Source organism: Micropterus dolomieu, linkage group LG11 (genome assembly GCF_021292245.1).
Source record: "Micropterus dolomieu isolate WLL.071019.BEF.003 ecotype Adirondacks linkage group LG11, ASM2129224v1, whole genome shotgun sequence".
Classification (NCBI taxonomy): Eukaryota; Metazoa; Chordata; class Actinopteri; order Centrarchiformes; family Centrarchidae; genus Micropterus; species Micropterus dolomieu.
In genome coordinates this window covers 24023824-24051370 of record NC_060160.1, presented here as the reverse complement: position 1 = coordinate 24051370, position 27547 = coordinate 24023824, and the positions used below count along the sequence as shown (strand labels likewise).

General features: G+C 41.3%; 1 protein-coding gene across 1 annotated transcript in view; it reads left to right on the top strand.

The window, feature by feature from the left end:
- Positions 1 to 26639, top strand: part of LOC123979444 (ALK tyrosine kinase receptor-like) — a 319164-nt gene extending 292525 nt beyond the window's left edge. The window contains exons 6-14 of the mRNA XM_046063368.1: positions 1133 to 1264; positions 6286 to 6420; positions 7151 to 7254; positions 10125 to 10297; positions 11912 to 12006; positions 17487 to 17603; positions 24673 to 24838; positions 26348 to 26495; positions 26634 to 26639. Coding sequence (XP_045919324.1) covers positions 1133 to 1264; positions 6286 to 6420; positions 7151 to 7254; positions 10125 to 10297; positions 11912 to 12006; positions 17487 to 17603; positions 24673 to 24838; positions 26348 to 26495; positions 26634 to 26639 — 1076 coding nt within the window. The remainder of the gene's footprint in view (positions 1 to 1132; positions 1265 to 6285; positions 6421 to 7150; positions 7255 to 10124; positions 10298 to 11911; positions 12007 to 17486; positions 17604 to 24672; positions 24839 to 26347; positions 26496 to 26633) is intronic.
- Positions 26640 to 27547: the final 908 nt, after the last annotated feature.

Below are 27547 nucleotides of genomic sequence, written 5' to 3'. Positions count from 1 at the left end.
ATCTTGTCCTGCCGCATGTCTGTGAGCCTGCCACCCTAAATTAAGTCTGAGCCTGAGGAAAGTTCTACTGAAGGTGTGTCTCACAGAAATATATGCAAACTGAAAAACAAAGAGTACATTCATTACAAACTTCATGTTAAAATTAGCGTAGCATTACCGCCTATCTTGTCAGCTCAGCGAACACCATTTGCTCTGCGCTGCCTCTCCCGAAACGGCCTCCAACGTTATCAGACTTCCGTCTCCAACTTCGTCTGACTGGAGAACAAATCTACATAATACAGATCAAGGGCAAACTACAGTAAGCGGAGCCAGTCACTCATGATAAGGATCACTTCCCTTTTTTTTTTCCTTATGAGAGAAGGAGCGAAACAAGATCCCCATCGGCAGACAGGTTTTTTTCCACTTCACTGTTTTGTTCTCTTTGCTGTGATCAACTTCTGATGATTAACGTGGAGGTGAGCAGTTAGTTTCCACAATCTGGAGATACCACCTCTCTGATTTGCATAGATATGCAAATGACCCGGGTTACAGTTAGGTTGTTGAGACTGGTGATTTCAATTGGTGTGTGTGTGTGTGTGTGTGTGCGTGCGGTCCCTCCCCTGGTGCTACCTGTTACAGTATCTAGGTCATTGTTTTTGCTGCCTGTGTTCCTTGTCTGATGGATATGTACTGTATTCAAAACCAGATGCTTATGCAGCCTGTTATTTATGATGCTACAGGCAGTCTGTGGATGTCATACAGGGTTTACAGTCAGGGGTTATACTAGCCTTTGTCACTGACTGATGTACTTTTATGTAGCTGCATACAGCATTTTTTCTACTGTTTGTAGGTTGTGTTTTCCCTGAGCTACTGATTTGTGTTTTGTGTCTTACATGTAAATCTAGCAGTGATACTCAATAAGTAAACTTGGAACATAATCGGGAGCTATTTTTCTTCGCCTCCAAAAGTAGATTTTTTTTGTTGTTGTTTCATTTTCTGATTTTGCAGCCAACAAGCAAATAATATTCTACACTCTGACTGCGCTGTGGAAACATTTTGCTTTGCGAGAGGTAATATAACAATGACTGTGTGAGGAAACATTTAATATGACAAGTTTCCTTTGTTTTTCTTCTTTTGCTCCTCCTCTGTCCAGAGTCCTCACCCGGCCCGAACATCACACTGGAGGGCGAGTACCACTGTCACCAAGGACCTGGGATCCCACTGGTTAAACTGTGCGACTTCAGTACAGACTGTCCACACGGCGACGACGAAGGCGACCTATGTCGTGAGTACACCATGAACACAGCTGTTGTGAACAACGTGCAAGAGAAAGGCTCACGTGTCCGCTGCCCTTTCTGCATTCACTTCTGGATCACAACGGCTGATTTGTGAAGTTGGTCAGCCGGAGTGAATCGTCTTTAATGAAGCTGTTGCTTTGTAACCAACAGAGCAAAAACGGAGTGCCTAAGCTTTTCAGACAAAGAGACAAAGGGAATAGTAGAAAAAAAGGCAGTGTAGCTATACTTGGCTAGCATTTCTCACCCATGACATATTCTATGGTTGTTATTTCTATCTCTTTGCACATTTGTTTTCTGCTTTTCTCGAGGCCTAGGAGGAACACCAAGCATGCTGACATCTTATTCACAAGTGAAGTCCCCCAGGCCTTGCTCTGTGTGTGTGTGTGTGTGTGTGTGTGTGTGTGTCTGTGCGAGTGGATCTTTTTCAGTCCTACCTGCATTCATGCATTTTTACATTGTGTTCATGATTTATAGACACACAGTTTATAGATTTACAGACACAAACCCTGCACAGGTTTCTGTTTATGTTGTACTTTGATTTCCCTTTTTTTCACCCATATTAAACTGAGCTGAATGAATTTGCTCCTACCCACAGTGCAGGTCAGCCTCCCATTTGGCACTAAAACGATGGCTGCTCCCTTGTGCTTATAGGTTTGCTAACTATGGGAGCTGAGAGATAAGAGGGTGAAAATTTCAGCCAGGCACAGTTTCTCTTTCTACTGCAGGAGGACTTATCAGTGCTAATTGGTCTGAGAGGCTAACCCAAGGGTATAATCTCCATTTGAATGAAGTGTGTGTGTGTGTGTGTGTGTGTGTGTGTGTGTGTGTGTGTGTGTGTGAGAGAGAGAGAGAGAGAGAGAGAGAGAGAGAGATTGTAAAAGCCATTTTGATTCTAAAAGCCAGAACTGGAAATGTGAGCATAAATAATAATCTGTAAAATCTCGCACACACCACTGGCTTCATTCAGTAATCATCTACAGCAACAGATTTATATACTATGAACATATGAATATTTCTGTTATAATAATAATATTCCCGAATTATGTGTTAAGAAGACCATAATAAGTCTTATAATTGTTTATTTACATCAGTAACAAACAGAGCATGCAAGGGCTTTTATAATACTTGCCACAGACTGATGGTTGTTGCAGGGAAAGGCTTAATGCTGTGAGTCGACTGGGAAATGTTTTAGATCTGATGACTTCTTTTCGCTACATATCCAAACATCTTTCCACTGTGTGCCCTCATAATGAGTGCACACATGAAGGACAGCTGTCATTTGTCTTGAAGGAAGGTTATCTTTGTGTTTATCTATTCTTAAAAGTGTAATATCCTTTTTGATTAAGGACAAGGACCGACAATCCATAATCAGTCCACTCATATCTCATATGTGTCTCTTCTCTCGCTGTCACCCACAGTCTACTACTGTACCTCAGCACTGTATATGTTCCTTTTCATTTTCTTCACTCGTCACAATTACCCCCTGCTACCCAAATCACATAGTGTTCCCTCTCTGATACCCTATTCTTTATGATCTTTCCACGAGTTATCTTCATCTGATTTGATCTATTTAAATCCTTCATAAGTTGTGCCAAGGCTCGTTAACAGGAAAAAGCAGAGAGAGGCAGGAGGAAAAAACTTAGCTTGTGTCAATCACAAAGATTCCTGACATATAAGGAAAATCAAGTCCCTGTGGATCTCCATCACCATCCTGCCCCTGCATCATTATGCACTAACACATCCTCCACTCTTTCAGAGTCACAGCTTCCTCAGGTTGATTTTAGTCAGGCTAAATTCTGCAGACACCCCACTGCTTTCCAACACTGCCGTTTCCCTGCAACTACAGAGAAATGCTGCTTGCATCAAAGGTGTGTGCAAGCAGGAATTTTAAATAGGAATCTGCAAGTTTATTTTTTTTGTTTTTCTTGAAACATCACTGTCCTCCCAAAGATCATTCATTACACAGTGAGACCAGTGCTATGATGGCTTTCTTTGGTTGATTCCAGACTAGCCCCAAACATGTCACCTCTTTCTGTTCACCTGAGTATTTCAGACCTATAGTATCAAAGGTAACTGTAATAATTTCAGTGTTACAACACTGTTATTACATTTGACAGTGTCATAATATTTTATTATATCTTCATGAACTCTATCATTATGTGAGGTAAGGAAATTATTCATGACACATCATAAGAGCATATGCCAATGTAATCACACTTTATTATATGGAGCCTGCCATATAGCCATGATGTGTCATTTCGTCAAGTTGGCATGACAGACATCAGTAGAGTAGTGTAGAGTGACACGTATAACTAAATGACACTTCATAAAGATTAAGTAATGTTCATATCTGTTTTCATAAAATAGGAATGACACTGTTATGTCAGCCTTATTCACACCTCATTAAATAAAGTTAGATAAAGTCAGGTTGAATCTATTTGAAAGTGTCAAAACTAGACTGATGTGGAACAGTTGTGAATGATAGCTTGGGTAACAAAAGCAGCAAAGGTAATGCAGATGTGACATCATCACAGACGTCTTTAATTATGTCATGAGAAGCTATCATATGATGTGACTTCGAATCTCTGCTTCGTATGAAGAACATCTAAGTGACACTAACTGGTTTACGTAACAAGGAAAGTGACTCATAATATCACAAGACACAGAAGAACATGACTTTCCAGTTCAGAGAAGCATTTATTTGCTTGAGGAAAAACATAACAGAAGAACATACTATAGCATCAGTGTTGATGTTTTCTTTGTATTACTAAAGATACAATGTGTAAGAGTTTAAAACATTTTTTTCTAACTTTATCTCACTGAACGGCTACTTTATTAGGTACCCCTGTTCAATAGCTTGTTAACACAAATAGTTAATCAGCCAATCACATGGCAGCAACTCAATGCTTTTAGGCATGTAGACGTGGTCCATACAACTTGCTGAAGTTCAAATCGAGCATCAGAATGGGGAAGAAAGGGGATTTAAGTGACTTTGAACGTGGTATGGTTGTTGGTGCCAGACGGGCTGGTGTGAGTATTTCAGAAACTGCTGATCTACTGGGATTTTCATGCACAACCATCTCTAGGGTTTACAGAGGATGGTCCGAAGAAGAGAAAATATCCAGTGAGCAACAGTTGTGTAGACGAAAATGCCTTGTTGATGTCAGAGGTCAGAGGAGAATGGCCAGACTGGCTTGAGATGACAGAAAGGCAACAGTAACTCAAATAACCAAAGTATGCGGAATAGCATCTCTGACCGCACAACACGTCAAACCTTGAAGCAGATGGGCTACAGCGGAAGACCACACCGGGTGCCACTCCTGTCAGCTAAAAACAGGAAACTGAGGCTACAATTCACACAGGCTCATTAAAATTGGACAATAGAAGATTGGAAAAACATTGCCTGGTCTGATGAGTCTCTATTTCAGCTGCAACATTCAGATAGTAGGGTCAGAATTTGATGTAAACAACATGAAAGCATGGATCCATCCTGCCTTGTATCAATGGAGTGTGCAGATGTGTGCGAGCTATGGTGCCCACTTGCCCGGCTCCAGTTCTGGTGCCCATTCTGAAATCAGTAAGCTAATGGGACCGCTAAATTAGCTACATAGCTAACTGAGTTAACCAGCTAACAGCAGAAGTATAAATTTGACACTAGTCTCCATTCTTACACATTGCATCTTTAAAATAAAAATGAAAAGGTGTTGGTTTCATGATATTAGGTCTTCTTCCTGAAGAATACCTGCTTTATGATGTCTGCTCGGGCCAGTTTCACTTCCATTATCTGGATGATGCTATTTCCAAAAAGCACATTGTTATCATGGCCCTCAGAGATTCTTATAGGTAATGGGCACTCTCAGACAGTAGCTCGGGATAAAAGGACTATAAAGCAAACCTAAGGTGAAAACACTGAAATGGAACTCAAACCCACCTCGTTGCTATCAGAAACTCAACTGAAGGTTTAAGTCTGATATGAATTTTAAACATTCAGCAACACCTAAAATCATAGAAAAAGGGAATGATTTAACAGATTTGTCATTAATAGACATTAAGGTATTCAAGGTAAAAGAAAGTGCCTCATTTTAGAACACAAAAATGTAGTTTCTCTGATTTCAAGTTCAGCACTGTAATACACACACACACCTGCACGCACACACACACACAGCTGTAATCTGTAAGTGAAGATGGACCGGAAAATAGTCCTGAAAGTGAAAAATTCAATCAAAAAATGTGCCTTTGGCAAAATAATGGGTCTTTAAATATTTGCACTACCTAAGTTGTATTTGATTTATTCTGTCAGTTACTTAACCAAACATAAAAGGAGAAACCTTGTTTGCAAATCAAGGACTTTGCCCTTTTTCATTAAGCCAGTGTGTGGAAAGAAGGAGACATGCCTATCTCTTTTTGAGGTTACACAAGCACAGAATCCAATTAACCATTTTCACTGTAGTGCTACTGTACAGAATAACTTTGTAAATTGAAGTCAGTGGCCGAAATGCTTCCGAGGCTTATGCCATTCTGTGAAGTGATTTCAAGTTGATTGCCACCCCCAAAACACATCATGTCACCAACTCGGCTTTCTCATTTCCCCTCAGACCTCCTTCCTTCACCCTCTACTCTTTCCTTTCTCCCCCTCTAGACACTTCATGCCTTTTCCATTTTCTGCTTGTGGTTCTAGAGTCACTCTGAGAGCCTCAAGGCCCCTCCCCACCGTACCTCAACCCTAATTCTCACCAACACATTGAGTCCTGTGAGCCATTAGTCTGCACCCCACGCATGCCTCTCTCCTCTCAACCTCTTCGCCTTCACTGTCGCTCAAATCCTTGATCCCCAGTCTCCGCCCCGCCCCTGTCCTTTTTCTCCTTGGCAGTTTGGCTGTCACTGTTCACTCCATTCTCTCTTCTTTCAACCCCCTGCTGGGTCCATCCACTCATTATATGCACCCCTACCCCTTCTTATCTTTTCTCCCCTACTCCCCTGATATTTTCTCTCTCCTGTCTCTCTCCAGGCCACTTTCTCAATGGCAGCTACTGCTCTTTTGAAGAGGGCGAGTGCAGTTGGCAGCCAATAACGGGCCGTGGTCTCTCCTGGAGACGACTCCTGTCACCAGCCAAGGCTAACAGACAGAGCTGCCCATCATCAGGTGGCTCATACACGTCTCTTATGATATTATGAACACTGTTCTGATCAAATAATGAAATGGCTTATTTGCCTTATTTGTGTTTGTATCGCATTAAAATGGACTTCAAATGGGAACATTTTACAGAAAAGCAAGACTTGAATTTAAACCAATGACCTTGAATATTTGAGTCTAACAGTTTATGAATGTGGAAAAACCAAAACCTCTGATGTGTCAGACACGGACGTGTTGTCTTGTTCAGAGCTCGGTGCGCTGCTACAAACAGAATCCCACTGGGTCTGAAAGCTCCAGCATGTATACTCCGAGCCTACATCTGCAGTTCATTGTCAGAGCAGTGACTCGAGTCTGTCTCTCGATTAGATTTAAACGTCTTGGTTTAGTTTACAGACATCTCAGATGTGGCAAGACTATAAATAAGGCATTCTAGTTTTATATTATATTTGGAGATTCGGTCTTCGGAGTATATTATTGGCACAATTACCTGAGGTGACTGATGACCATGGTTCACTGTCAGGTTTGATGCTCTCACTGTTGAACTATACTATTTTGTTAGGAATTCTTTTAAAAACCTTTAGTTAGATCAGTTAGGTTGTATCAAAGTAGAGCAAAGGGAGAAAAAAGGGAGAACGTCCGCATATATTGTAAGACTTCATTCAATTAATATAGCCTGAATGTATGTGTTTGATATTTAATTTCTTCTGCTGTGTGTTTAATATGTGTTTGTGTGTTGAAGGTGCCACATTCAGTGTGGACGGAGGCCAGTCCAAAGGCCCGCGTAGCTCAGCGTTACTGAGGAGCCCTCTCTTCCCTCCTCCTCTAAGAAACTCCCCATGCACGGTGAGCAAAAGCATAGTGTTTTCTCCACAGAGTAAATATCGTCTCCATTCTCAGACATGCACATACAAGCACGTGATCAAATGTGCACAACTGGCGGTTTACTCAGCCTCAACCCTCTTAGTTACTACTGCTACTTCTGTCGAGCATTCTGTTTGCACACGGCATGTATGCAGTAACATGCCAGATTTGCCACTGAAAAAATAACTCTTAGATTTCGCAAAGAAGTAAATAAAAACAGGCGTCTCATTTCTAGCTGGCGGAGTTTATCAGCTTCAGTTAGCTTGCGTAAGCTAATGCTAGAACTGTGAAACTCCAACTGACTTTGTAATACTTAAGATGATTTGTTTTAAAAGTCACCTGCTTACATAAACTTTGTTAATATTTTTTAACATTCAGTATGTGCCACTTTTATAGAGAAAATGTTCTGAGGATGATGAATACCTGATGAGCTTGGAAAATATTACGTTATCTAATGCAGGTTTTGCTGGAGTTGCTTAAGTGTAAATCTCTAAAAACTAAACAGTATAAAGAGCAGGGCAGGTACTGTTTTGCCTACGTACTGCAATGGTAGAAGCACAAAAAGCAGAGACAATTGAACAAATTAGCAAAATCTGAACAAGTCAGCAAAAGCAGGCAGGCAAAAGGCTCTTATTCTGAAATGCTCCATGCGGATGTGTAACATTAGCCTACAGAGAGCTGTTGTCCGTAGCTCAAGTACACAAAGTGACAAATTAACAAGACTTCGACAACGTGTAGGTAAACGCTCCGCTGCTGAAACACTTCATTGTTTGTTGACGCCGGACGAAATCGCATCATAGCCGTCACCTGTGTCTGTTCGGCTGGCGCCTTTATCCTACACGTTTTCCTCTAGTTTCATTTGTTGTTTGTTTGTACACGCCCTGTGCCCACTCTGAGTAGAACCGTAACAGCAGAAGCATGTGATTGGTGAGCAGATCTGTCACAAAACGTCTTCGTGATTAGCTAATCGAGTTCTATCAGATCGCAATTTCAATTTGAAAACGATTAATCATTCAGCACTGATGCATGGTTTAATTTACCTCACAGTTTGGCTCTTCAAACTCTATGTGCCCAATTGACTGTTGGCTAAACCTCACCCTCAATCAATGACTGTCCTATCATAGCAGCTTTAATAAAGTACAGTAAGATTATTATTACATTGATATTTACTGTAGGTTGTGTAGATATTTAGGGGTATTTGGTATAAAAAATAAATTGAATTTGCATAGAAAGCCCTTTAGCTGCTTTTTTAACAGTGTTGTTTAGTAACACTTGTTGCTGTAGGAGTAGAAATTTTGGAATAATTTGATATGTTAATTGCTTCAGAAACTGCTGAAAAATCAAATAATAATGTGTCAAGACACTAAGTTAACACTGTGCTATCTGCATTTCCTGAGAGATACTAACAGACAGTGAGTTTGACCTCGTCATCTTGTATCTGCAGACCTAGTTCTGAAAATATTAGAAGTCATGCATTATTCAGATCACGATGCTCATAGAGCAGGTCTCTGGGGGTGGTTGCGTGAGTGAAGTCTTGATTGATGTGGTTGCATCTAGCACTTAGAGTTATATTAGTTTGTTTAATATTGCTCAGTGCAGTGACCTTTGGCCTTCTGCATGTGTACTTTGTGAAGGGAGGGAGTGATTGGGGGGTGAGAGAAGCTGAGACAGAGAGGAGGGATGGAGGTGGGAAGGTGGGGCAAAAGTCAAGAGGTCAGAAAACACAATAATAAGAGAGAAAGAGAAGAAATAAAGTATAAATAAGAAAAGCATGCAAAGGAACTGGTATGCAAGAGAAACAGAGGAATATTAGAAAAAGAAAAGAATTTAAATGTGGGAGGAGACCCATGCTGCTTCTCAGGTGTGATTTAGAGGTGTCGGATATTTGTGGACAGCATTGGAGGCAACACTGCACCATTGCAGACCTTGCCTCCCAGCTTCTTGGCACACAGCCAAAGATTAGCCACGATTCCAGATTAACACTCTAAATCCTTCTCACTACACTGAACCGGTGCTGTTTAATCTAGCCTGTCTGCTGTTGGACAACTATGTTGAGGATATTAGTTTTGGGTATTAGCTACAGACCATGTTCACTTTCATGTCGTGCCCAGTGTGCACTGTGCAGTGCCTGCAATCTTGATGTTTAAACGGTCACCATGTGGTCTAGCAGTTGATGATAAGGACCACAACCTGCTATTGACAAACACAATACAAGCGCTCAGCATAAAAGTGTTCAATTCGATTGTCTGGGTAGTGTTGTCTCTATGTGTACTTTTCATCAGGCTAAAGGCAGCGTCTGTTCCACTTAGATGGTGAAGCAAGAAACAATGTTCTCGGCTCCAATAAAATTAAATTGCTGTAGAGGGACATGGTCACATCCCATGCTTGTTAGCAAGCTTTAGATTCAGACTTGCTTTTTGTATTTAATTCATCCTATATGTTGGTTAATATTAAGCAGGTTTACACCAATCATATCCCCCTGGAAACAGCAAAATGAGATTTATTTGTGCTGGAACAGGCAAGAGCAGCATATATAGCAAAATAACTCAAATCATGATCCTGGTTGAATTCTATTAATCTTAGAATAATTAGAACTGAACAGATGGTTGTTGCTGATTGATCTCACAGCAATTTTAAGTGATTCCCTTCCTTGACGGATAACACACTTGGCTGGTTTTCTTCAATTCAGAAATATTCAAAGGAAGTTAAATTTGCTGTGGTATTTAATGTACTGACACACACTATTTCCCATAACTTAAAAATCAACACTCCAACTCTGTGGTCTCCTTTACTGCAAAATAAATTTTGATATAACTGCATTGTTCATTCAGTATTCATACTTATTTCAACAGGTGCGATTCTGGCTGTGTTCTGGAGGCTTACAAAAGGGGTCGCTGTCTCTGTGGATAGTGAAGAACAGTACAGGCCCTGAGGAGCAGCGCATGCTGTGGCATTCAGCCAGTGAATCTAAATCTGAAAGGGGGTGGAAACTCGTCATAGTTCCTCTTTACGGCCTGGCAGACTGGTACGACAGATGCTCACCTGTTTCAGTTTGATTATATCAAAGCTGCCTGTTTGGATTGACTGAAGTGTCAAACTGGCACTTTGAGGTGTTTAAGAGCAAACAAGTCACCCAACCCTCCTCCAAACAAACCTCCACCACACTCACACAAATACTGAAGTGTTCTCACAGGAAGGGAAACAGAACCAAGAGGCTCTTCTTCCTTCTTTTCACCTCTCCTAAATGCAGATTTTCAACATTTACATTCCATTTTCTGGGAAACATTTCCTCTCAACTCGACAAAATTAATGAATCCCATAGGGACTCCAGTCTTATGCCACGGAACTGCCATGTGTACAGCTGTACAAAATATCCTCCTCTCTTTTTATTCCACTTGTCTTGTGATAGAATGTAGGAATCAATACACAAGGCTCTACCCACTCTGCTTGCCTTCCAATTAGCTATGGCCTTGATTTCCCCCTCATAAAAGAGAGAAATTAAAACAAAATAGAATAAAGAGAAGAAAAAAAAAAGAGAAACCCTAGATGAGGCAGTTCATCTCTGTTTGCCTGACTGGGGGGTTCTTTGCCATTCAAGCTTAGATAATCCTGCTCCCCTGAGAGTGATTAATTTTTGATTCCTGGGTTATGTAGTCAGCTGTGCTTGTGCTCTTAATTAGAATGTCATGTCTGCAACTACCGGGTGAACCTGCCACTCTTTGCACAATGACCTTTGTAGAGCTTAAATAGTATCAGAAATACAGCCTAAAGTGCAGACAGAAGTCAGGACATAACAAACAGTATATGTAGACTCTGAATGTGAAGTGTTTTTGCTTTGCTGTAGGTTGTGTTACTGGCAGTTACAGCCGGAGAATGCATTTCAGTTCAATTCAGTTTTATTTATATAGCACCAAATCCCAGTTATCTCATAGGGCTTTTCATTAAAGAGCAGGTCTAGACCATACTCTGGTATAGAATAATAGAATAGAATCACTTCTTGTCGGCATCACTGTCTTAAAGCTAGAAAATGTAAAACTAATCAATATACAGAGTGATACTGATCAAACTCTCCAACCACAAAACCATTTACACTTGAAAAATGTGTTTAGCTCCACAGTACTAGTTTGACATTTTGGGAAATACAATTATTCGGCCTGAAAGTCCCTCTGTTTTTGGTCTTTATGTTAAGCTAAGCTGGCCCGCTATTGGCTGAAGCTTAATATTTACCATGTAAACATTAGACTAATATCAATACTCTCATCTAAGTCTTGGCAAGAATGCGAACAAACGTATTTCCCAAAATGTCAGACTATTCCTTTGAAGGTTTTAGACGTATAGCCCATGTCTTGCATGTATAACCATGCCTGCCTAAATTATTTTATGCATAAAATGTAATGCGGAACCAGAAATGTGTCAAGCTGTTTTTTGTTTTTGTTTTTTTGTATCTACTGAAAAAGGGAATAGTTCTTAACAATACAGACTGAGCTGTCATAAGGCATTCAATGCACACCCTCCAAAGCCAACTCTCACTGGCATTTTTCTGAAAGCACGATAAATTCTTCTTCACATCATTTCAGTCAGAAGCTATCCAACCATTCACAGGCTGCGAGGTAGTTAAAACTGCCCTGTCCCTCTGCAGGTTCTGGCTGCAGTTCGGTACAGAAGATGGACCTGGACCCGGTTCAACCATCTCTCTTGACAACATGTCTTTCAGTATGGACTGCTTCCTGGCATGTGAGTACTCTAAAAATGTTGAGTCTTTCCTTTTACACCCTTACTTCATCAGACCGTGGTTCAATTAATGGAGCTGTTTGACTGATAGCCGGCTTGATTGACCGTGACAAGCAAAATGGGGCAAAAGGAATGTATTTAATAATCAATACAGGTCTGCCCTATATTCATGTTTTACAGAGGTACGATTTGACTGAGTAGCAGTTTTGTACATTTTGGAGCATTCATCAAGGGCTTACTTATCCATGATTTATTCATTTCAATTCTCTTGACATAGCCAGTATACAGTGTATTGTCTTCTTTCGTGCAACTGAAAGACTGTTAAAAAAAAAAAAAAGCTAGCAAGTCATTTACACTTCACACTACTCCTCTCTTACAAATAATATCTTTGCTAAAAGTACTGCAGCTTTGCTTAGAGATATATCAACAAAACTTAATGGAAATGATGTATATTACATTTCTTTGGCACTCTCTCTTTGAGTACCACAAATGTTTTTTTCTGAAATTTCAGAACATTGAAATCTGTCTTAATATAGTTTGCTGATTGATAGGGCTTTTGTTCCAATGTTGTACATCAGGCTTATAAAGGTCACGCCTCATATCACCTTTCTGGATATTTTTGTGTTATAATTGAGATGGTTTATCAGTATAAAAACAGGAGCAAGATGACAACCAAGTCAGGCATCAGGAGAGTGGAAGGTTAGGAGTTCAGAGCCTCCCTCCATCTCTGCCTATCTGGAGGAACCTGTTTGAACTGTGACAGGAATAGTAATGACAATGGCTCTGACAACAGGGAGAACAGTGTTAAAATGAAGCTGTGTTAAACTGATTACACCCTGGCCAAGAATTAGACTCAAGAGGCAGGGGGCACAGGTGGCACCTTCTGGCACAGTCTGATTTTTCCCTGCTTTAATTCGATACATTGTGATGCTGGGTAAAACTGACCCTGTCGAGTTTTTTTGTCTAAGGTGAGAAGATATGGTGACATTACTACTACTAACGATTAAATTAAAGATGACATGTTGAAAACGGTTCATTTGTGATTAATTAGAGATATTAAAACAGACTGTGTAGATACCAGTTTTCATTCATACATAAAATAAGAAATGGCAAAAGTTACTGACACACAATCTAATTTCTGTTCACCCTTAGATTATGTTTTTTTCTTATTGTATTCATCAACCACAGCTATAATCTCAATGTTGTAAAATGCAAGCAGATAACATCATCTGAATATGATGTGAGAAAGTGCTGTTGGTCTATACTGGAGCAGGGTCACCATTGCCCTGTATCAACACTGGCTTATTAGGTCAGAGATTCTTTATTTAAAGAGATGACATTTTCCATGAGATATTTGCACGCCAATTGTATTTTATGTCCTCTGGAGCAGCAGCACTGGTATGGCAGCTCTGAAGGATCATCTATCCCCACTTTGCTCACTTTCCAGATGGCAAGCTCTTAATCTAGGCCAGGTATCCATTACCTATGACCACACTTGACACACTCACATTTTATCGCCCATTAATAAGACCAGCAAATGGGAGATGCTGATGCTCAGCACAAGACGTCATTTCCAAGAGTGATCGCTGTGAGTGATTAGCATGATGGATCCCTGAGCATTATGACACAGCCCTGTATATTGTTTTGGTGGGAAAACATACCGCGAACACATTATGCAGAAGACCAGCCATCCTTGGCCTTTTTTCTACACTTCTCTTGGCTTTAGTGTGATGTATAGTTTGGCAAGCATGTGTGCTTAATGATGCCTCCATTGCCCTTCAGGTGTTGGACCTGGATGTCAGATTTATCATTTAATCTTCACCAGCATCATTGAATTAGTTTATTGAGTTAGACAGCACAGGAAGTTCATTCTTTTCTCGTTGCCGTGTACCATCACTTCTTTTTCCACACGTTTAACAGAAGTACCAGCTGCCTCTATAAAGGCTCCCCAACATCACATTGTGAATGTGCCTCCTCTGTTGCTGCTCCTTGACATCCATGCTCCTCAAAAGGTTTACAATTATAAAATGGAGTTTTAATTGTTGAGCTGAAGGCAATAGGAAAAAGTTCAATTGTGTTTTACCCATTCACATACTTGTGAATCATGTACAGTAAATGTCCAATTAGTTTTTCTATTCCAGTTATGTGCTGACGGATTTGTCAGCCGTTGAAATTCGACCTGTGAAATACAACTACGGGTTACTGAAATGTATTTGTTTAAATAATTACCACCTGCACCTGTGGGTGTTGAGAAACATGGAGACACACCATGGACTAGTAAGTACAGATTCTCAACAATCCTCTGTATTCACAGTGATGACATATACATTAGATACATACATAGAAGCTGTACATGCAAGTTATCAGATTAGTATGTTGTCTTGCATGTGAGCAAACATACTACATATATATTCTGAATATGCTAGATGGCAGGCCAGCTGTTGAGTCCCACTTTTTGATGAGGAATTATACTGACTGTTAGCATGATGCGTCTGTAGTGTGGATATTTCTCAGAGCACTGCAATCTCGAGATATTTGGGGATCATGGCTTGGTGGAAACGAGGTGTCCCACACCACCCTCCCACCTCCTACCCCTGTGGCTGGCCTCTGGTGGGCTTCAGGTAGCTTACGGCGCCCCGCTAATGAACAGTGACAGCCACGCCGGCTGTTGCCCTGCCCTCTGGTTCATGCTGCTCTGTGGTGGACCTGCTGAGTCCTTCTCCTGCTGCAGCAGCATACCAATGCTGTGTGCTCCAGCTCTGTCTGTTCCATAGCCTTGCTGTATCGTGTTACCCCATGCTCAGAATAACAATGCAGTGAGCCTTATTAGCAACTTTGTTGCAGATATAAAAAGTCGTGGAACTTGTTGTGTACACAACAACACATCTAAAGGTGTAACATACAGAGACACAGTGTTGTGTAGAGTGCCTCTGCTCACCTAAACAATCAAACATATACTTGCAAGCTGTATGTGATCCATCAAATCTGCACATAAACTCTATCTGTATCAAAGCTCCCAAGCAGTGGAGACTTAGAAGATCATATTTATTTGAGGATTACAAGGCTATGGAATGAGCTATTGATTTTTTGCTGGCAGATTTTAGGTGAGCAGTTCTCAGGTTTTTTAATCTTTGAAGCCAAAATTACAAGCTTTCTCTATTCTAAAGTTTCAGTAGAGACCACCAGGTGAAGAGTTTTGATTGGTTTTAATAATATATATTTTAACCAAGATGGCAATGGGTGTAGTTTTTAACTCAAGCCCAAATAGTATTCATGTCAAGTTATTAGCACAAACTCAAAGCAGGTTTTCTCGGACCAAATGTAACAGGGCCACACAGTAGCTTTCCAAACCTTTCAGCTGTTGAGGGAGCCCCCTGCCATATTGTCATAAACGGTGAGCCTTCAGCCTGAGGTGACAGGGGAGCCTGGATGGAGAAGAGGGAGTGTTTTTGCTGTAAAATGATTCTAGAGATAAAGATGAAAAGTCTTGTCTCCATCCCCTGACACCCCCAGAATGATGGCAGGGAAAGCAGGCATGATTTGTTTTCACTAAGGAGGTAAATGACACTATGTGGGCAACTCGTTGGCTCACCACAATTAGGAAACTTAATAGGTGGATTTTTGCTTGATATTCAGCTCATGTAACTAGGTAATAGGTTTTGAAACACCACCTGCTCATTAATGGGTTGTTGGTGTTATCTGGAGCTGCAACTTTTTACTCCAGGAGTACTTGTGGCTCAGAGGAGCTAAGCAAGTGAAAGAAAACACTCTCATGAAACCTTTAAATCATCCTTTTGCTGCTGCTTGCCTTCTAGGGGCCACCCAATGGAGAATATCAGGCAGCTACAGTGTAAACAAACTGTATGCTATTGTGGTGCTCCACAAGACCAGTCTACAACCAGAAACATTCTCTCTGCCTTTGCCGTATGAAATGCAAATATGCCCAGAAAGCATGTAATCATCCTCTGAACATCCTATTCAAAATGCGGGGCAGAAATAGAACTTAATATGCAGGTCATACACAGTATCATTTACATTACATTGTTTGCATGCCTCAAGAATCTTCACCGAGCACATAGAAAGTGTTTAATGAAAAGACCATAAGGAAGGCTCTCATTGGTGTTGATAGACTGAAGCACTATGGCAGTCTGGCTGAAACAGCAATGATTTCTATTGTTCTGAAGCTGACTAGGCAGTGTAGCCGCGTTGGGTGGCGAATACTGTATCCAGCTTTGTTATAAAAGTTATAAATGAGAGGCAGGACTAGCAGAAAAGCAGCAGGTCAAGATCTAAACACATGCTCTTGTTTGGTGTCATAACATTGCATGATGGCAGCATTATCAGCTCCACACACCACATTGAACCTTATCTGACTACTCAGAAATAACCTCTTTTGTACAAAACTCTGCTGCTTTCACAGCAGCCAACAAGGGTCATCTAGCAACTGAGCCACAGACGGCTTTTTTCTACAGAACAGTACATCAAAGACATGAGATGCTGGACAGAAACAGATTTAAAGTCACAGGCACATTCATAGCAGCTGTGTTGAACATAGCATCTGAGCAGGAATGCAAAAGTGTTCACATTTTATGTACACACCCAACAAGTTGAAGGAAATGGTACGTGCTCTGCAATGTCTTCAGTGACCACTGTTGGCAAATTATTATTTGAATTTAATATTTTAATGTATTTTGTGCATTAGAGTGTTGTAATACTCATGGACATTGATTTTGTCACTTCAGCCCTTCCTTGAGTAAATACTGGAAAAAGAATTTTGTTATGTTCAGCTGTCAGCGGTGCATTGATTGTTCCTGTAGCCTCCGCAGTCCCTGATAAGATGTGGCAGCACATTTCTTTAACACCATTCGGGCCAATCTTTTATACTGCTGATTGCAGGGCATGGACTTGATCAAAGAAAAATATTCATCTGTTCACTGATTCAGGCAAGCAACCATTGGAATTCCTGCTTCTCCACCTCCACCCAAACGAAAGAATGGGAACAGGTGACTTTCCAGGTCAGCATCCGACCGTTATGGTGGTTCAAAAAAAATAGAGTTCCTCTATCTTGAGCCGTAATAGCCAATCAGCCAGCCATTTGCCTGGAAGACCTAATTCTGGGTGGGAATTTGAGTGGAAAGAGATCAAGGTACCGTCAAGCTTGTGATCTCAGTTGTGGGAAGGCGGTGAGGCTGGAGGCTTGATGGATTGCTGCAAAACGCTCTTACTGAATGTGCTTACCCAACTACTGTAGGAACGGAGAGATGGTGAGGAGCTGGATGTTATGATTTCTACTCCCTCTGTATGGCCACTGGTTGTACAAATGAAAGAATGACCCCTGCTGGTGGTTCTGCATTTTCTGAGCCAGTAAGGGGTCTGCTGCTACTGTGCTTAGTTCTTCAGTGTAACAGCAACAGGATTTCTTTGCTGCACATGAAGAAAAGAAAGTACTACCTTTTCAATAAATGCATTATATTTCATTTCAGCCAATGGCGAGTTTCCACCAGTGGTCACCAGCACTACAGGGCTGCCGTTTAGACCGACCATCAAGACTACACCTCCATCCATTGGAAGCCCTTTAATGAACCCCATCGCTGATTACCGTAAGTGTGGACTTGATTACTGCGGGTAAAGTGAAAGTGATGCCCAGATGGATGCCTTTCATGCCAGAGGAGAATATTCTCCACGTTGAAAAACATTTTCTGTGACTGTTTCTCCTTCTGTCTCTCTTTGTCTTTCCTGCACTCTCCTTTGCTCACACATCGTGCTCACACACACATATGCTTGCATGCATTAATGATTCACAATTACTCTACACGTGCCGAGCATGACACGATGCATGGGCTGGAACAAAGTAAGTGTGCCCCCTACTGGTCTGCACCATGTCCACATCTGATTGAGTGCTGCAGAGATCTCCTTTGGCATTAAATGGAGCAGGACGGGCAGTTTTGAAGTGTAAAATCCTTCAATTTGTCTCCTGAGAATGTCAATGGAGCCACTTACACAGACTTGACATTTTCCACCTCGCACTCTCTCACTCCCCCGCTTCAAAAGGGTAAAGACAAGCACAGATTCATTTTCTATATTTAAAGTCATGAGTTAGAGTTACTTTAATTTCAAATGTGCTCTCAAACAATTTCTTTCATTTCTTTAGCTAGTAGCTTTGAAGCGCTAGAGATAAACTGGACATCAAGCATTACCATATTAGAGTTACACTATATGGAAAATATTTTTTAAGCATGCATTTTTTCTAATGGATACTCCTTTTTCTCAAAAATAATTTTCCAATATAGCACATATATGATGAACGAAAGTGAACTTTCTGTCTGTTTTGGTGACTTTTGAGGACTAGTTTCCAGTCCAATCTGATGTTTGGTCTGGACAGTGTTCCCCCACTCTAGGATTGTAATTGCATTCATCAGTATCTTGTTTTCTTCCCCCAGGCGGCATAAAAGGCTTTTATGACATTCATGAGCTGTTAAAGCCCAGCAAATCAATTTTGTTGGGTACAGAGGTGTGCCTTCCATCTGAAACTGGTTAGAGGAATCACTCACACACTATGGCCCTGAAAGACCCACTGATAAACTGCTTTGCATCGTCAAGTTGCGCGCGCAAAGACCACAGCCATTATACATTCTGAGTCTACATGAGAAAAGAGAAATCTCATTATATGCTCTGAAGACAAAAATAAGTCTGACAAAAAGGTACAATTTAAAAATTGTTTGTTTTGCACTGGTGTTAGACTGTTAGCCTGTGTTATTTTCCATAGAGAAGAAGAGAAGAAATGGCAGAAGTGAAAATAAAGACCGATTGCACCAATGGGAGGTATTGCTGATTTATTAAAGGAGAACTTCCCTGATTTTAGAGGGGAGTACTACCGCATATGAAAAAGTTATACAAAACCTTTTGTAGCTCCAAATGGAGCTGTGACTACAACTTTGAAAATGAAAAAAATTGGTGGGTGTGGAGTCTTACCACACCTCTGTAACCCGCTTAGCAAGTACCATTGTGGGTAAAAGATTAACTGGAATAAAAAAGATGAAATCTCTGCTTCTAGGGGATGGAAACATGGCCAAAAATTTCTATCACGGTAAATAGAATAAGGAATTTTGTATCACGGTAAAGGTATGTATTAGGGTGTATTAGACGATGTCTACAATGAAACATTGGGATGGACGATGTAATCGGAAGCGCGGGGGTTTACCTGAGGTGTAGGTGTGTGTGAGTGAGTGTGGGGAAAAGGGAGGTGCAAACCATACTTAAAAACAATGATAAGAATGTTCGTGGTCATTAAAACCTGCTTTCACAGGGTGGTATAATGTGAAATTTTTTTTGCTGGGGGGCGGGGGTTTTACAATCACGATTTGCTACATAACACCGAATATATAGCAGAGGCACTAAGCAGTGTTTCCCCTAGGTTGACTGATTTTTTTGGGGACGGTCTGGTCAAGCTTCATAGACAAAACAATTGTTTTTTGCTAGTCACAGTCAAGATTTTTATTACTCACAATTGGTTAAAGTCACCACAGTTTAATTTCAGCATTAATGTAACAACTTGTCATCAACTCGACTAACGTTTACTACACATATTCTCTCTGCTCCGCTTCATGTGTGCCAAGCCTCAGAGAACAGAGCAGAGAGGAGAGAAACCAGCATGACCATAAATGACCGCAAAACGCAGTAAAGGCTCTCACACTGAGCTGAAGTGAAATGAGTGCACATAAATGAGGTAAATAACATAAATAAAATATTTTGTTTCGGGGGGGTCACATTAAGGCAATGGAAGGGGAAATACTGAGCTCGTGCAGTGGAAAGGGTATCGCCAAATCTCTACCGGTGGACACATTTTTACTGTTGCACGGTATATGCTGTCATATCGCCCAACCCTATCTGCTTCTGCTGCATCGACTAAAATGTGCAGTCTGAGTCTGACGATGTTATAGGAGCGTAATGCAAAATCGATGTACTCTTTCAAGCCTGAAGAGCCAGACTGAGTGATCTCTCTCACTGACTGCCTACTACGCTGATTTAGCATACAGCACTCCTTCTGCTGAACAGCCACTAATAACTGACTAGAGCAATAGGTGCCTGACATATCACAAAAAGTAGGGGTGATGGTCAGCCACAGCAACAATGCTCATCAGCAGATCAAAATGGACCAATAGTCAACTTACTGGGTCAGGGCCCTAATATGCTAATTTCTAGTTATTTTTGTGCAGCGACTTGTCTGATTAAATATCTGTGATGTGGGCCACTCTTTATTCTTGAACACAGATCGGCCTGTTTGTCTCTCGAGGGTCAAACAGGGACAGCAAAAGATCAGACATTAATGTCTGGCCAGCTAACATGATTTGGTAATGTTACAGGATTATGCATTGAACTGGAGCCACAGGCGAAGGTTAGTCAGCAGACAAAGGCCACTCAGTCTACCAAGAAAATCTTTTATGCTGAGCAGAAACACGGCATTTGTGGAAACATTTCACATACAATATTGTATAAAATGTATTTCATATAAGGGAGTTTGCTACCAGGATTTAGCTGCAAGGGCAGCAACTAAAAGGTTATTTTAATGTGCTTTACAAAGGTAATACTTATTTGGTTACAATAAAGCCAGCAGACTAAAATCTCCTCAGAGAAAGATGGGACTTTGAGATCACACTGCTCTCGCCCTTGTGATTATCATAGATATTAACTCAGGGGGGAAAGAAGTTGAACTTGCAGTTATACCTTGGCCATTTTAAAAGACAGCCTTGAGCGGTTAACATTCGCCAGGCGTCTCCCTTTCCCCCCTTCTGGAGCTGATGCTTTGACGTCTTCAGGGCAGGACGGCAAGCCTGATGAGGGTTTTAGCTCAGCAGATCTGTCACTCCAACAAGGCTCTCTTCTTCCCCCGACACGCTCGATGATTAACCCCACCAAACGTCAACGTCGCTCGTCTCCTCTCACTCTCTCCTTCATCTTTCCTTTCACTCTGCCAACTTATCTGGGCCTAGCACATTTTGTTCCCTTTTGTTTCTCCATTTGTTTCCCATCTTCACCATATAAAAACTGTTATTGACATTACTGCCCTCCCACCCCGATGCCGTCTCTTTCTTTCGACGCTCTCCTGATCTCAGTCAGTTGTCCCACTTTTTCTTCCTGTCCTTTTTTTTTTTCCTTCACCCTGACTTCACCTTCATTCGTTTCTTTCTTCTTGTACCTTCCCCTCATCTCCATTGATTTGCAGCTATTCTGGCAGCAGTCTTTCATTTCTTACCACTGCCCTACTGTGTGGCACCCGCCTCTCACTGCTGACTCAACAGTTGCTTGGGGGTAAGGGTGGAAAAAGTCAACCTAGATGAGCTTGATTCCCTTTCTGTGAGCACCTCTCCTGGTGGCAAAGGAACACGTCGCTAACCTCAAAATAAGCTCCGGGCTTATGTTTCTCTCACCATTCACTGAGAGAGTGTGTGTGTGTGTGTATGTGCGTGCATGTGCGTGTGTGTGTGTGATTGACTAAGATTAGTGTTTACAGGTTCTTTTAAGACAATAAAACAACTTTACACAATGCACTGTCACGATGCAACAAAATATCATCATATTTACACCATATCCGCAAAAGTGTTGCAGGATGTACGAGCATTAGCTTCTTTGAACAGACAGCATATTTTCCCATCAAGGTGTTCCACTTCTACTCATAGAACAACAGACAACAACAACAGCAAAACATTCTGTGAAGTAGATGAAAACTGGCATCAAATCAAAGACAGCAGGGATGGTGACTGAAGCAATCCGATTGGCTCTTGAACGTAACTGACAGCAACATAACGTGCTCACTAATGAGCTGCAGAGTGGAGATGGCAGTTTGTGCTTCATTCTTTACTTGCTCATGAACAGTGGCCTGTGGTAATCAGTTAGCTAGTTACTTTGGGTGTTGGAGGGGGAACATTAGTCAGTGAGACAGATATGAGACTGATAACGAGCAGTGCTACGCAAAACAGGCTTTTGTAATTAAATGGACTCTTGTGCTCCATAAGCTTTGTACTTAGCATTCAGATCCATTCATGGCATGCCAGCCTTGATCCATCTTTCTAATGGCCGGCCCAAGGAAGACAACTGTCACTGGATAAGGAGGATACATGCTAAGAGGGGAAGGCAGCGTAGAATGAGAAGTTTATGACGTTGTTTTTTAACCTACAGTATATTTTAAAGTGACAGGATCTCCTGCTCTACATAGAAAATGAACAGAATCAATCACTGTGTTGACAGCATGGAAATTTCTGATTGGCTCAGTTATGGAGAGTCAGGGGAAATAACTCATAACTTATTTAAATAGCAGTTTGACACAACATGCCTTCTTGTAACAAGTGATGATTATTTTTTCACAACGCTAGAGGAGTCTCATTGCTTCATTCTGGCAATTTATAAACGATTCACAGGCCTAATGTGGTCCTGAAATGCTTGTTTACATGTTACTGATTGGCCCAAGGGCTGTCTTCAGTTATAGAGAATGCACATGTTTACTGTTGACTTGTTTAGAGGAGATAAGACTAGAACATTGCTGTCAGAATTGCAATCCAATCAGGCTTGTTTCTAAACTGTGAGTCTGTCTTTCTCTCTCTTTGTCTCTTTCTCTCTTGTATTCAACAATTCCTCACTGATGGCAGTTGACCCTTATTTTGATGGAGGCCAGTGTTTGTTATGATGATGGCATACCACTGGTGGCAAAGTTCACAGAAAAGGAGATTTATTTAATAGTCAGGCAGAGTCAGTGTCTTCCCAGGGATGTTTGTGCATGTAAGTGCAGTATCAGTACGTGTATATTTGTGTGTGTGTGTGTGTGTGTTTCAGCCAGGTCAGAGGAGCTGATGAGTGTGCACACCACTTATTAGAGAAGACTATCATCTGTGAGAGCACATCATGTTGTTTGTGTGTTCTGCCAAGTGGCTATCACAGAATGGCTCATTACGCCAACTCGGTGGTGTGTGTGTGTGTGTGTGTGTGTGTGTGCATAGGAACCCACTCATGTTGATGGACCAACAAGATCGATCAGCAGGACTGAAGGGTGACACCAAACGTTCCGTAGGGAGACAGAAATTGTACAGAAGTCTCACTTTACATAACAGGGATCCTATTCATATCAAATAGCCCAGACTTGACTTCTTCTTCACTCCTGATTTCCATCTTAGAGTAACCTTTTAAGTACGGTAAGATTTACGTCCAAAGCACTGTTTGGCTTTGGAGTCTTTTCTGCTCCAGTGATGAATTTATTTCCAGCAGTCTTAACTCTTTTTACCTTGTTGGGTGTTGAAAATACTGACTTGAGGGATCAATTTACTCCTGCTGGATGGAAGCCAGGCAGAACTCCATTCACCACACAACAGTGGAGGTTTTAGTTTTGTTTTTTACAGTAGGAGTACATTTGCTAAGACCAGGCTGAACTCCAAATCGTTCTCTTACTATAGTGCTGTTTTTGAAAGTATTGGTCTGCTTGAAATCTTCTATGCTGGCAACATTATTTTGTTGTTGTTATTTGGAGAATAGAACGGGTGCCATTGAACCAAAGCAATCATGAGGATCAGACTGATAAATATGATGCTTGACATGCAGGCCATGCAGGTTTACGCAGTAATACTAGTCATCATTTGGACTGTCAGTGACTGAAACTGTTATTTGGATGAATGTTTTTATTGTGGCTTTAAAATTATTACATTCCAGAAAAACATTACTTCTTTTCCCATGAAAGCACAATTTCTCTGCTTCCTGCAGTAATTTCCCTCAGTCAGAGAGAGTGGATTTTGGCAAGAGATCCTTATATATACTGGGATCTCAATTCCTGGGTTTCAACTCTAATAGGCACTACACAGCAGGCAATTTGAACAGCAAAGGGTGTTGTGGTGAGAGCATCTTAAGCTTAAGTTGCACTCCTGAGACTTGTCTCACCCATCTCTTCTCTTTCCTGTGAATCCCGTCATCATTTAATCCATATGTATGTGTTCTTGCAAAAAATAAAAAAGTATCTCATCACAAACAGTGTTACAATCACACTGAGAACTCAGAGGCTATGAAATGCCATCATGTGAATTGTTACAGGAATGACTTTGACTTTAGCTGGCGTCAGATTTGCAGCCCTGCTCTGAAATTAATCATTAGTCTCAGAGCGTTCACAGTCGGGCAGTGGGAGAAAGAAGAGGGAGAGAGAAAGAGGTGCTTCGCTCCCTGGTGTCTTCCTCGATGCTCTGTGTTCACACGTCTTAAATCAGGATTTAGTACTGCGGCGTTAAGTCCATCCACGTCCATCTGACAAGACTAATCTCGTGCTAATTACAGTGAAAAGAACTCCAATTAGCACCGACGCATGGGATTACACAGAAAATGAGGAGAAATGTTTGTCACCTGTGATCCTGTCACTATGTCCCCTGCTGCCGTTGTGAACATGATGATACTAGCATCTCATAGGAGTATCTTCCAGTTAGGAGCTTGCCTTCCCAGGTTTCACTAATGTGAAAGTGGAGCGGTGGGGGATGTTGAAGTGGAATGAATGTGAAACAAATAGAACTGTAATGAGTCTGTGGTGCGCACTGAATTTCAGCCTCTCTATTATCTTTAAGTCTGCTTAAGTGCATGTGTGACTGAAAATAAAGTGTGTGCTTCTATGAAGTCTTAAATGTTTTTGTTTTTCTTGATGTACAGCCAAAAAATGGGTTTTTCATACCTGTGGGGCTGCAGGCCCTGAAGGCCCAACTCCAACTCAGTGCCTCAACTCCTACAGAAACAGCAACGTCAACGTGACAGTAGGCACCCGAGGACCCTTCAAAGGCTTTCAAATGTGGCGGGTCCAGGAAACTGGCACCTACAGGTAGGGCTGTTGCCAGTATAAAGCCTCAGAGCACACAAACATCAGACCTTACTATTGTTTGTATAGCACATTTTCATACAAGCACTCATTTTAGCACAATTTTATCTCTTTTTGTTAAGGCCAATGATTAGTCAAATACACTCCACTCCATTTCTGTATGTGCCTGCGTAGCAGTACACATTACACACTTAACCTCTCTTTCTTAGGCATCAGTATACTCTGCAGCTCACATTTTGCGCAACAATGCAGACTCTTCCTTACTCCCACCTCCACTCCTCTGTGCATCAGCAGCCCATCAATCTTCCACTAGCAAACAGAGAAATATCACTATCAGATTCTTTCAGGAGGGAGCAGAGGCTGGAGTAATGGCAGCTAAACAGCGTGATTCACTCTGCACCTGGCTCCAAAATCCCAAAAACCACCCACCTCCACGTCTATGTTGGTGGCCTTTAAGGCTTTGAAATACCTCAGCAATCAGCCTCAGCACCTTGACCTCAAACTGTGTACTTCTCTAGGATTAATGCTGTAATATCCACTACCTTGTGCAGAGATCAATATTCCTCCTGTGGGCATTCATGACAACATAAGGCGTTTAACTTTGGATTTGACTTGGATGGTTTGCACAAAGCAAAACGTCTCTGAAAGCAGCTAGCTTCCCACGTGAAAACACAAAAACAAACAGGTGCACACACACACACTGCTAAGCTCAGCCAAAACCCTTGAGTCCTAAAATACCAAACTAACAACAGTGTGGACAGCATCTTAACACATGTCCCAGAGTTTTAGAAAAACACCTTCTGTCTCCACGCAAACTCCAGAATTGTGGTCTTGATGCGGCCTGGTTTAGCTGGCAGAGCCTGTAAATGAAGCTGACAGACGGCCACAGAGATGAATATGCGCTCTGCATCCCAAAAGTCATTAGGCAAACAGCTGAGGTAGCTACTGAGCACCGGGCAGTGTTCTCTCTCTTTCCCCACCAAGCACGACCACCAGGGAAGAGAAATATCGAAGCGCTCCCAAAAACCAATCAAGTTGGGGGGTTTTTTCTTCCTGGCAAGAAAACTGGAGCATTTGAAATTAGTGCCTTTGTATGTCTGTTTCTGTATGTTTGTGTGCCTATGTGCTCTGTAGTCTGTGCATAGGTTTGTGTATGTGTACATGCTTCAGAATAGTGTACCATGCTAGGTCAAATATATTTGATTAAAAACACCCAGGGTGAAAGTGTGCTTTAGTGTTTCCAAATTAATTTTGGTTTTATTTAATGCTGTGCCCTCATGAGGAGGGACACATGAACACTGGTTATCAGCCCCAGGTTGTTTCTGATAAACACAGGTTAGACTATACAATAAATACATTATTACTTTTGCCCATAAAAAAAAACTCTAAACCAGATGGAAACACTAATAAAATGAGCCAACCTTTTATTGCCTGTCTCATTAGGATTTTTATCCTGCTAAAGAGTTTTGTCATTTGTGTCTGTGTGTCACATTTGTTTCTGTTAAACCCCAGGATCACAGCCTATGGTGCAGCTGGCGGTCGAAGCGTATTGGCCATGAGCAGGTCACATGGTGTCTACATCACAGGAGACTTCCTGTTGAGGAAGGGAGAGCTGCTTTATATCCTGGTGGGACAGCAAGGAGAAGACGCGTGCCCCAATGTAAGTCTTTTTCAAATCACTGTAGTTCAGTAATCATCCCATTCAGCGTTCTGAATTAGGAGTCGAGCTTATTTTACTTTTATAGACCAACATGTAGATGGAACAGTTTTCTAAGTCCCTTACGTGTTTGTTGTCTAGAAATGATATCAGATGTAGGAAGATTTTAGCTGCTTATAAACTGTCCACTCTGTATGACTGTATATAGCAGTAGAAGGGAAATGTATTTATTTATTTGAGACTCATTCTTTGACATCGTCCAACACCATTATTAATGTAGCCCAAAAAAAATAAATGTCTGTGTTTTTTTTTTAGTTGTATTGTTAATACTATTTCTTATTCAAATTAAGAAAAAAAGGCTTTCCAGAAATATCAGAAATGCTCCCTTCATAACATCTCAGCCGGTTGGCTCGTAGGTGTTACAGAGTGGAGACTGAGAGACAACAGACTTGTATTGTAGTCTACATGTCACGGACAGACAGCGTGCTGTTGGTGGTTATTGAAGAGGAAGATGCACCAGCAGCTGAACAGCTAATTAGCTGTCCAGCCAGACGTTTGCAGTGCACTTTTCCCCGATGAATGTTTGGTTTAACAAGCTAAGGTGCAAGACAAGACGTGTGTTCATGTTTGTAAGTCTGATAAGGGCTGGTAAGCTAATGTGAATTGTTGTTCAAAGACTTTGGCTCTTGTGTTGTGTAGCAGGCTGCTGTCTGGCTTAGTGTGTCTCCATGTATGTAGACGGATCCCTAACAGTATTAAATCAAATGAACGCAAAACTAGGTGGCGTCATCATGAAGCCCATAAAAGATAACTGTATCCCCTTTGGTTTTCTGATTTTTTCTCAAAGGATGACACATGAAAATTTACAGAACACATGCATGCTGTAGCAGACAAAAAATGCTGTTTAATTTCAGTTGGATAACTTTAAATTAAAGGAATCTGGTACTCCTCCTCATGGACCCTGAGGTGGTCCCTGGGCCTCACTTAGGATACCCATGCTCTGAATCGTGACATTTTATGGCCACCAACGACTGTTTGAATCTGCCATCGAAGCT